The sequence below is a fragment of the Mytilus edulis genome, chromosome 1 (genome assembly GCF_963676685.1).
Source record: "Mytilus edulis chromosome 1, xbMytEdul2.2, whole genome shotgun sequence".
Classification (NCBI taxonomy): Eukaryota; Metazoa; Mollusca; class Bivalvia; order Mytilida; family Mytilidae; genus Mytilus; species Mytilus edulis.
Genome location: NC_092344.1, coordinates 49,407,531 through 49,420,137, shown reverse-complemented (window position 1 = coordinate 49,420,137; position 12,607 = coordinate 49,407,531). Strand labels below are relative to the sequence as shown.

Sequence of the window (12,607 nt, the reverse complement as noted above, 5' to 3'; positions counted from 1 at the left end):
GTAAAACATAAAAGGTACCAGGCTTATAATTTGATAAGCCAGTCGCGCGTTTCGTCAACATAAGACTCTTCAGTGAAGTAGCTTAGATTTTAAATATTATTCGGTTTCGATATTTGTTACAACCAAAGTGTGTATTATACATTGCATTATTGATATAAATATTGCATAGAGTATAAGTGCTTTCGTAGTTCCGTCGTTAATGGTGAGAGTAAAATAGATTTATTTTTTTATTTTCTCAAACAATAACAAAAAAAAATGATATTTTTGGGACTCTTTGTTCTATTACTTATTTTTTTTAATCAAAAACCGCTGTTCTAATTTACTAACACCAATAGAAAAACCATGTTTGTGTTCTAAATACAATATATAAGGTATTCTTATTTTATGTATCCGTCATTATTTCTTTGTCTGCTACAATATTTTTCTTAAATGAATTTCAAATATCTTTGTTTCCGCGATCTGTTTCCTTATTAGGAATAGTAAACGTACAAGCCAAGTAGTGTTGAAACGATGTATCATTGTTTGTATGTTAATTCTAACATTCATGTATTTAATCATTTGTTTAAAGAATCTTTGTATTGTTTGTTTTCAAATATTTGGTCTGTAATGTTTTAATAATGTTTTCTCATGACTTATTCTTTTGTATAAATCCTCATTTAAACATTAATAAAAAGATATAACGTCATAAGATACATACCAGCAAAAGCACATGCTATTAATCCAAAGAAAATGATAACAGCTTTCCCTTCCATTATACCTAGAATGAATATTAAAACAAATGCAACTAAAATTGATTGGTTTGAAAATGTTACTAAATCTGAAAAATTAATTCTACCAATATATCTGATGCCTTAAACTAGGGTTGCAATACTTATCAGCAGGAATCGCCATGAAAAATGTATGATTGCCATACATCTTATTTTTAAGAAAAAAAAACATTTATCTAATCTGAGACATTAATGCGTCCATGTATATGACAATATTATTCAGTTTGCTTTAGATTTACAGGTAACAAAATCAATATTAATACCAATAAACACCACATTCAATGATACAGTGTTGAATTGGTAACCTTTTTTAATAAGGATCGATAAGATTACCACGATCGTTTGTAAATCTCCGTGTACGGTAAACAACATTTCCATATCAATAAGGATGTGCTATCCCGTTTGAAGGTACAACCAAACTTCAAAACCAAATATGTTTACCTATAGAAGAATTAAGTTAAGGTAACGAAATCCCTGGCTTAATAAAGGCAACAGTAGTATACCGCTGTTCAAAACTCATAAATCCATGGACAAAAAACAAAATCGGGATAACAAACTAAAACCGAGGGAAACGCATTAAATATAAGAGGAGAACAACGACATAACACTAAAATGTAACACACATAGACAAAATCCCACGAGAATAACAAATATAACATATATATATAACATCAAAACCAAATACATGAATTTGGGATAGACAAGTACCGTGACACGTCTTATCGCAATGTGAATTTACACTCAAAAATAAGAGAAAACAAACGACACAACGTTATAATGTAATACACACAGAAACGAACTATAATAAACAATGACCATAATCCTGACTTGGTACAGGGCATTTTTAAAGGAAAAAATGGTGGGTTGAACCTGGTTTTGTGGCATGCCAAACCTCGCACTTTTATGGCCATGTGAAATATAACATCAAAATGACAACACAGGACTACAATACAAATAAATTGGAGAACACAATTGACAAAGAATCACACGAACAACAGCCAACAAAAGGCAACAAGTTCAAAATTTAAATACGCCAGAAGTGTATTTTGTCCACACAAGACCTATGTGTGACGCACAGATACAAAAGTTTGAAAGCCGAAACGAGTACAAAGTTGAACAGCATCGAGGACCAAAAGATCAAAAAGGTTGTGCCAAAAACGGCAAGGGTTTTCTGTTAAGTTACCAGAAAATCCCTATAATTTAGAGTAATTTATACTTTTGCAAACAGTAAATTTAATAAAATGAATATTCAAAAGATGTACATGATAAAGCTGAAGTATTAACTAATTACAGGAAACAACTGAAATACATTTACATAACCAGACATTTGAAACACAAAAGTAGACACATCCGAATACGTTTAAACCTCTACGCCAAGTGACGTCCTATTTGAAACTGAAAAATGACGAAAAAATGACGTCATTTGAATTAGTAAAACAGAGCATCAAAAAATGAAAAATGACGTCACATAAGAATGAATAAGATAGAATTAGGATTAATTTAAGATTATATATTTGAACTAAATACTGATATTGCATTTAATAACAAAGCACATTTCAATTCTTATTAATATAAAACTGAGGTAGCAATTAACTATATTATAAAACTATGTCCGGTTTGTTATGAATCCAACTCCAAACGTAAAACATCGTACTGATTACCTTGAACGAAATCAAATCTGACAAATGAAGGCGGTGATTAATTTTCTTTACCATAACACATAAATATAATAGAAAAGACGTCAACACACTTCACAAAATCCGATGAGAATTACAAATACAACACTAAACATTTAAACTAAATACATGAATTTGGGATGGATAAGTACCGTACCACGTCTTATAGTAATGCGAGTTCACACTCGGCAAAACAGTCACAATCGGGAATAAGTCACGTTTGGTAATTAAAAGATTAGACGACATTATGACAAAACACAATCTACCATGTGGTAAAAATGTCCTTAGCTAGTTTGGTCAACGAAACATCGTATGGATCCACCAAATCGTGATGGTGTCCATAAAATTTACGGAGTGTCAATTTTAATCTGTCCTCCTCATATAATTTACCAGCAAATTATATAGATGACGTTCGTTAAAATTAAAAAAAAACCGCCACAACAGATAAGAGCATAACCAACGAGCTGTGACATATTAACACCGTAAGATGGTGCCAAAGGAACATCACCATCCAAAAAAGGAAAATTAACAATAGGGAACGAAAAATCGTCCCTTTTGACGTAAATTTTAGTATGGAGTTTCTTGTTTAAAACATCCAAATCTAATTATTTTTCAGTTATAATGTTTAAGAATACTTTGCATTTTGAATAGTTGAAACTGCCTATTCTAGAGGTGGCGTGAATCAGATGTGGATACTTAAAAATTCCAAAGATCTTTTAGAGTACATACAATCTAACTCTCTTTCATCTTGTAACAGTATTAAAACATTTGACTGTTCTACTCTTTACACAAGTATTCCACATTCCAAACTAAAAGACAAATTGAAAGAGTTGGTATTACTTTGCTTCATAAAAAAGAATGGCCAACGTAGATACAAGTATCTTGTCTTAGGGAGGGATAAATCCTACTTTGTAAAGAATCACTTTGATTCAAACAAAAAATTCTCTGAAACCGATATTATCAAGATGCTTGATTTCTTGATTAACAACATATTTGTAACGTTCGGAGGACGGGTTTTTCAACAGACTGTCGGCATCCCAATGGGAACAAACTGTGCCCCTCTACTTGCCGACTTGTTTCTTTATCATTATGAGGCTGACTTCATGCAGGAACTTCTTAGGAAGAAAGATAAGAAGTTAGCAATATCCTTTAACTCTACTTTCCGCTATATAGATGACGTTCTTTCACTAAACAATTCAAAATTTGGTGACTATGTGGAACGCATCTATCGCATCGAAATGGAGATAAAGGATACTACAGATACAGTTAAGTCGGCTTCATATCTTGACTTACATCTAGAAATTGACAATGAGGGTCGGTTAAAAACAAAACTTTACGACAAAAGAGATGATTTCAGCTTTCCAATTGTGAACTTTCCATTTCTAAGTAGCAACATTCCAGCAGCACCTGCATACGGGGTATATATCTCCCAATTGATACGATATTCCCGTGCTTGCATTTCCTATCATGATTTTCTTGATAGAGGATTATTGCTCACAAGGAAGCTATTAAATCAAGAGTTCCAAATGGTGAAGTTGAAATCATCCCTTCGTAAATTTTACGGACGCCATCACGAGTTGGTTGACCGTTATGGAATAACCGTTTCGCAAATGATATCGGATATGTTCCTTACGTCGTAACTACGATCCCCTTCCTTTTCATGAATGTGACCTACCGAATTAGACTATTTACCGGATTTGTAATCACATAAGCAACACGACGGGTGCCACATGTAAAGCAGGATCTGCTTACCATTCCGGAGCACCTGAGATCATCCCTAGTTTTTGGTGGGGTTCGTGTTGTTTATTCTTTAGTTTTCTATGTTGTGTCATGTGTACTATTGTTTTTCTGTTTGTCTTTTTCATTTTTAGCCATGGCGTTGTCAGTTTGTTTTAGATTTATGAGTTTGACTGTCCCTTTGGTATCTTTCGGCCCTCTTTGACAATCACATTAAACAAGAAATCGTTAATATGAGCATTGGTATATTTAACTCAAAACAGTAAGTTCGAATTTGAGCTTTTTTCGTTCTTCTTGTGGATTTATGAAAACTTTGAATGTAGATTCATATGAACTTTTTCATGTAATTAATGTGTATCGAGATTTAATGTGAATTTCAAACGAATCACACATGAAAATAAGTCTTATCGCAAATGACTCAAATGGAAGATCTTCTATAAACTTTTATCTATTAAAATAACACGAGAGTGAAATCAGCTTAAATGTCTCGCCTGTTTTACTTAAGACTGAATATATGTTGAAAATATGTAATATTATAGGGTTATTGCATGAATATTGGGGAATATTGTCCCGAGTAGAATTTTATATTGCACGAGCTTGCGAGTGCAATATATGTTCTACGCGGGACAATATTCCCCAATATTCATGCAATAACAGTTTTATTGTATAGCAATATAATATTTGAAAGTAAAAATTGGTTTAAACTAAGATTTTGACGTTGATGACGTCATTAATTTTGAAAATTTATTGCGCTAGTGCAATATTGGAATTTATTGCACGCTAACTTTTGGTTACTTTCTGTTGGAAATATTATATTGCTATACAATAAAATGGTTTAATTGAGTTAAGTCTGCCAATTGATATTTTATCGTATGTTTTTCTATGTTGTGATGTTATGCTATTGTTTCAGAAAAAGGGAGAAGGTTTGGATCCATTAAAACGTTTAATCCCGCTGCAAATGTTTGCACCTGTCCTAAGTCAGGAATCTGATGTACAGTAGTTGTCGTTTGTTTATGTTATATATACGTGTTTCTCGTTTCTCGTTTTGTTTATATAGATTAGACCGTTAGTTTTCCCGTTTGAATGGTTTTACGCTAGTAATTTTGGGGCCCTTTATAGCTTGTTGTTCGGTGTGAGCCAAGGCTCCGTGTTGAAGGCCGTACTTTAACCTATAATGGTTTAATTTTTAAATTGTTATTTGGATGGAGAGTTGTCTCATTGGCACTCACACCACATCTTCCTATATCTAATACATGTATCACATCAAAATAACAATATCAGTGGTCCATAGAAATGAGACCAAGATTATATGTACCTTGTAAGATGTACACTTAACTGCCTAACAATCTTTCAATATACAAAACAAAGTGGCAGTATAGCATCTTAAAAAAGGAGAAACCAAACAAATTGTTCATTGATCTATGAATAAGAGGTCAAGGTTAGACAAAACTTGACAGTGGGACATGAAGAACTTACTTATTTAATGCGTTTCCCTCAGTTTTGGTTTTTTCCCCCTATTTTGTTTTTTGTCCATAGATTTACGAGTTTTGAACAGCGGTATACTACTGTTGCCTTTATTTACAATCATTTCATTCACCAAATATATAAAAATAATAAGATGTCGTATGATTGCCAATGAGACAACTACAAAACTATCCATCATCGTTAGAATGAAGTGGATGTTAGAAATTATAGCTGACTTATGAAGTATCTGAGAAAAGACTTGACGTCAAAACTTAACCCATTTGATATGATATTCCATCGCTTGTGTTTCCTATAAGGATTTCCTTGATAGAGAATTGCTGCTCACATGGAAAGTATTAAACCAAATTGTGAAGTTGAAATCTTTCCTTCGTTAATTTTTATGACGCCATCGCGAGTTGGTTCACCCTTATCGAATATCTGTTTCACAGATGACAACAAATATGTTCCATTGTCGTAACGGCATGCTCGTCCGCTTGGTCGAATGTAACCTACTGAATTAGACAAAATAGCGGGTTTTTACTAACATGAGAAATATGACGAGTGCCACATGTAAAGCAAGATCTCCTAACCCTTCTGGAGCACCTGCATATGTCTCATCTTTCAGTGGAGTTCGTGTTGCATGTGTTGCTCAGTCTTTTGATATTCTGTATTAGTTGTCTGTTTTTTTTTTATGTTTCAGCCATGGCGTTGTCAGATTATTATCGATTTATGAGTTTGAATGCATTTGGTTTTCTTCGTCTCTCTTTCAATAATGTTTTTTTTTTGTCTATCTAAATCATTCACCTTTACTATTTAGTTTATTTTCCTGTATATCATTTTGGCATGCCATGGTACAACTTTCTATTGCGTTATTTTGTTACAGCCATTCTAAAAATCTATTCTATCTTTCATTTTTACTAAATATAAGCTTTGCCTATGTGCCATTTGGTTTTTCTTTGACACATTTGTTTTTAATAATGATAACGAACATAACAGAATCCCTTCGATATGTTTATATTTTATGTCTGTTCACACATTATTGACAATATAATGGAATTTTATGCGACTGTCAAACATGTGACAGTTTTAGCTAGCTTAAAAAAACAAGTTCAATATATTTGTTTTCTCACAGAAGGAAATGTTTTGAACATCCTTGGAGTTCAGATTTTTGTTATTTCCCTTTTTAATTTTCAATCCATGACTCTAGATTTCCAAAAAGGAAACACTTTTTGATGCAATAGTAGTAATATTTCATTAGAGAAGAACGATTAATAATAATTCTTTTGATTGAAATGCAGTGCAATTTGTAATTTGCTATATCTTCTGTTGCACATGCGAAATTCTTTTCCGTCATAATTATTAAAATTATAGAATGCTTTACTGATGTGTCTTATATTTCAGTTAGAAGTTTCTAATGTTACGATTTGTTGCTGATTTTGTTTTTTAACATGCATTAGAGGCAGCTGTAATTCTAAGACCAAAATTAAAATAAACTTTGTTATAATAAATACTTTATTTGTGTATCAAAACAAAATTATAAAATATCACGATCAATGGATAACTATCATTTAAATATTGCACAATATATTATGTCATCTGTTGTCTTATCTTATGCGTAGGTCTTGGCACGAACACATACAGAACATCCATCTCTGGTGACACATTCCTCGTTGAAGTTGCAGCCTCGTGAAATGCATGTATTTTGACAGCCTTTGTGTGAAATTGCATCAACTTGCGAGATACGTCCAAGAAGACTACCTGACCGTAGTGCACCTCCTGGCGAGATATGTCTAACAAGATTACCTGATCGAATAGAATCACCTACTGGTGAGATACGTCCTAGAAGACTATCTGACCGAATAGAATCACCTACTGGCAAGATATGTCTAACAAGACTACCTGACCGAATAGAATCATCTACTGAAGAGGTATGTCTAACAAGACTATCTGACCGAATAGAATCTACTAAGGCATCATTGAATCTACTGTCTAAGGAACCACTACGAATGATTTGGCCTCCTGATAATAAATCTGCACTATGCTGACAAACCCTTCTGCAACCTAGCCCACCTCGGTCCATACATCTCTGAACGCATCCAGCTGAAATAATGTCTGATCCGGCAACTGCATTAGATAAAATTACTCTTCCAGGTCTGCACATACGATCACATCCTTCGGTTTGGCATTTGTATCCATCTAGACATTCTGAATGACTGGAGCATTCAATTTCACAAGCTTTCCCGCCTTTGGGTGAATATACTGTAATAATAAATTTTAATTAGAAATGTTGAAATATGAATTATCATTCGTAAAACATAAAAGGTACCAGGCCTATTATTTGATAAGCCAGTCGCGCGTTTCGTCAACATAAGACTCTTCAGTGAAGTATCTTAGATTTTAAATATTATTCGGTTTCGATATTTTTTACAAACAAAGTGTGTATTATACATTGCATTATTGATATAAAATATATAAGTGCTTTCGTAGTTTCGTCGTTAATGGTGAGAGTAAAATATGCTTTTTACTCGTAGAAAAAGGTAAAATAATTTTTTTTTTCATTTTCTCAAACAATAAAAAAAAATGATATTTTTTGGAACTCTTTGTTCTATTACTTATTTTTCTAAATCAAAAACCGCTGTTCTAATTTACTAACACCAATAGAAAGACCAGGTTTGAGTACTTCGGTACTGGCATGAAAATACGGATTTTTTTTGTGTTATAAAAATGTGCTGTTACAAAATGATAGAAATTATTATAAATTAAGGAATGTATCTCCCTCATGTAAAGCTCTGATTCCTTTGACGGATTTGGCTATACTTTTTGGACCTTTTGGATTATAGCTCTTCATCTTTATATAAGCTTTGGATTTCAAATATTTTGGCCACGAGCCTCACTGAAGAAACATGTATTGTCGAAATGCGCATCTGGTACAAGAAACAATTTTTATTCTTAAATGAATTTCAAATATCGTTGTTTCCGCGATCTGTTTCCTTATTCGGAATAGTAAATGTACAAGCCAAATGTTGAAACGATGTATCATTGTTTGTATGTTAATTCTAGCATTCATGTATTTAATCATTTGTTTAAAGAATCTTTGTATTGTTTGTTTTCAAATATTTAGTCTGTATTGTTTTAATAATGTTTTCTCATGACTAATTCATTTGTATAAATCCTCATTTGAACAATAAAAAATATATAACGTCATAAGATACATACCAGCAAAAGCACATGCTATAAATCCAAAGAAAATGATAACAGCTTTCCCTAACATTATACCTAGAATGAATATTAAAACAAATGCAACTAAAATTGATTGGTTTGCAAATGTCACTAAAATTGAAAAATTTATTCTTCCAATATATCTGATGCCTTAAACTAGGGTTGCAATACTTATCAGCAGGAATAGCCATGAAAAATGTATGATTGCCATACATCTTATTATTAAGAAAAAAACACTTTTCTGATCATCCGCGTGTTTTTAACAGCTGATAATTTAAGATTATTTCATGGCATTTTTCATATTGCATGTATTATCAGCCCTAGGTTCAATACGAGCCCAAGAGCCGCATTGCTCGAGGTCTGATATTGACCGAGGTCTGATAATACATGAGATATGAAAAAAGACATGTTATGATCTTTTTATCATATGCTTAAACAATGGAGAAAAATAACAGATTCATATATTGATCCTTTTACGTGGTTCCAAAATAGAAGTTCAAAGATTGAAATGTACACGGACGTCGGACTCCAGATTTAGTACATTCGATATGAAATTTTTCTCATCATATGCCTCAACAGAGAAGAAAAAAATTATGAACGAATCGACAAAAACAATAATTCAACAATATACCTAATGTTTGGAAAAGTCAACTTTTTTAAAGTAACTTTCTAAATTATGTTTGAAACTTTTTATACATTTAAAAATGCATTTATTTATTTTTTTGTTTGTTTTCTGCTTTTTATTATTTTACACAATATACTTTTCAGTATTCAAATAATTGTTTTGTACAATACTTTGTAATGTTTTTCACTGAAAGCGTAGTATTGAATTGTATTTTCCGGAATTTGCCGAGTATCACCTAAATGCCATGCGATCACTTTACGGAAAGGCATGTGATAACTATGGAAGCATTGGATAAACTTTTCATAATAGCACGCTAGGCACAAATTCGAAACATATTGAGTTTACGTTAATTTAATCTTTTTATCATACATTGAAAATAATATATTATTTAGTCTAAGTATATGATAATGACAATTATTACATCTTTTGTATCTACCGAATCGTTTTCTTTATCGTGACTTCAGATGATTTGACGTTCACAGAAAAAAGGTAAAAATGAAATCAAAATTACATTCCTAACCATCCTCTAATCGTAAGAACTTATTTCTTAACGAGATAGAAGTTGTTGTTTTTCATACTACAACAGTAATTGCATACATTTAAACATTTTCTATAATACTTTGAAAAATGAATTCATTATGAACATATAACTTACCTTGAATGTATGTGTATTTCTATTTAACGGTGTACAGAAATGTTTTGATAAGTCTTCAATTTATTCCTGTCTTATATACACTCTATATGAGGAAATATACTGTACTAGAGGAAATAAATCGTTCAGTGCAGGCGTGACGTAAGTTTCGCAATACATGTAAATATGGTCATTAATCAAGTTCTAAATGTCATACTTACATTGAATTTATCTGCTAAAAACTTTAACCTCAGTCTCCCGTATCGCCTAACCACAACAAAAATTTTTTTAAGACATATTGGTTTGGTCAAAAAATGTTGTTGAAATTAAAAAATTGTTTGATGGCCGTTTGTTTATTTTTTCTGCATTTTATATTTTGTTAAATATTCATTTAAGAGACGTCTTTAAAATTGAAAAAAAACATATTGCAAAGGTTAAGATGTTATACCATAACGAATATGTCAGGATGTTTGTCATAGAAAAACATGCATTTAAATATTGTGGTCTTTAAAGATAGATGAACCATAAGTTTGCGTAAAAATCATTCTACTCTGAATTTGATTTTTTTAAACGAAATCGGAGGTCTGATAATATCTGTATTTTTTGTCAAGTTTTACACATTTTATTACACAATCCTAAAAATTCACAAAACTTGACAGCATCTATATTTGATGGGGTGTAATTAGATTAAATAACTTTTGAATACAATTTATAGAAACCGAAGAACCTTATTTATCTGAAAATCACTGGTATATTCAACTTAAACTTCGTAACTTCAGTTTGTCATTCAAAGCATTCCTCTTAGCTAATAAGCAAAATTGAGGATTGACATTGGGAAAATGTCAAAGAGACAACAACCCAACCAAAGAGCAGATAACGCATGCTTTTACTGGAGATTGTAGACGTCGACCAAGAGCAGATAGCATTCAAAACCTTCATAACAGTTTCAGTTTTTAATCAGTATGTATTAATGAAGTAAAACAAAAGTTATGAATGTAATTTTTAGATATAAACATGTCTGAAATTTTACAAAATCCCACATGATTTCAAAGTTATGTAATCACGTGATATGGTAAAAAATAACCGTTTTATTTTATAATATTTCTATTTGTATCCATCTGATGACCTTTTTTATAGTTTGTTTTTATGTTGTACTGTTACACCACTGTTCCAGGTTTGGGGAGAGACTGTTCCAGGTTTCGGGAAGGTTTAGATCCCGCTAACATGTTTAACCCCGCCACATCTGTATGTATATGCCTGTCCCAAATCATGAGCTTGTAATTCAATTCAGTGATTGTCAGTTGTTGATGAGTTAAATATTTGTTTTTCGTTCCTATCTTTTACAAACATTAGGCCGTATGTTTCCTCGTTTGAATTGTTTTACATTAATTTGTCATTTCAGGGCGATTTATAACTGACTATGTAGTATGCGCTTTGTTAATTGTTGAAGACCGTACGGTGACCTATAGTCGTTAAAGTCTGCGTAATTTGGTTTCTTGTGGAGAGTGTCTCAATTGGCAAACACACCACATGTTCTTTTTATGTTTAGTACTTTAAAGGAATAGATACAAATTTTGAGAGGCAAATAAGAGCATCTTTAAAATCAAAACCATAGCTGTTATTTAAAGAATGCTGTAATAATAGGTTTTATAACCAGTGAGAATGGATAATCGCTTGGCGTCAATTTGAGTTATCAAATTTCAAAAGGACAATTAACAAGCCTTCGGAGAGTTTATTATTACCATTAGAATACTTGATGAGAGTGAGACAAAGCGATATCAATTTATTTCAAGTTGTTTAACCTATTTCTCAATGGTCAACACTATCATTTGATTAAATTTAAAATTTCGCGAATTGTTGATCTATTTATTTGCAGATTCTAGTATGACATAATATGTCCTTTTCCTGTGTAAAACTTTAACATCAGACATTTAAAAGACTTTTTGTACGCTTCAGAATGTAACAAACATTGATAGAAAGAAGATTGTCAGGTAAAAGATGTGAGTGTTTTGTATATTTTTGCAGAAATCACATATATCTGTTCATGCAGTTGCCGTTAACAAAAATACATCTTCTTAACATTTTAAAGGTATCTTGGACCTAACGAAAAGCAAATGAAAATGCCGTAATATCGTCTTATGAGGTTGGATAAGCAAATCAAATTAATTCATACTTTCTTACACTGTTATACAAAAAAGTAAAATCACAAAAATACTGAACTCAGGGGAAGATCAATTCGGAAAGTCCCTAAACATGGCAAAAGTCAAATGACAAAACACATCAAAAACAACACGAGATTAATGCAAATAATCTCATCATAGATACTAGGATAGAAATTTTGTATTTCCGCCCAATGCGCATTTCGTCTACAAAAGACTCATCAGTGACACTCGAATAATTTTTTTTAGATAAGCCAAATAAAGTACAAAGATTAAGAGCATTGAGAACGAACAATTTCTATACATTTTACCAAATACAGCAAGAAATG

General features: G+C 31.9%; 1 protein-coding gene across 2 annotated transcripts; it reads right to left on the bottom strand.

The window, feature by feature from the left end:
* Window positions 1–7,140: 7,140 nt before the first annotated feature.
* Window positions 7,141–10,207, bottom strand: LOC139519578 (uncharacterized). Of its 2 annotated transcripts, XM_071311759.1 has the most exons (3): window positions 10,144–10,207; window positions 8,861–8,920; window positions 7,141–7,903 (listed from the first exon to the last, which is right to left on the bottom strand). In XM_071311759.1, exons 2-3 carry the CDS (start codon window positions 8,913–8,915, stop codon window positions 7,254–7,256), a joined length of 705 nt encoding a protein of 234 aa, XP_071167860.1. In that variant the 5' UTR covers window positions 8,916–8,920; window positions 10,144–10,207; the 3' UTR covers window positions 7,141–7,253. The 2 variants fall into 2 exon arrangements, with proteins under 2 accessions (XP_071167860.1, XP_071167851.1); XM_071311750.1 differs by lacking the exon at window positions 10,144–10,207 and having other exon boundaries at window positions 8,861–8,925.
* Window positions 10,208–12,607: the final 2,400 nt, after the last annotated feature.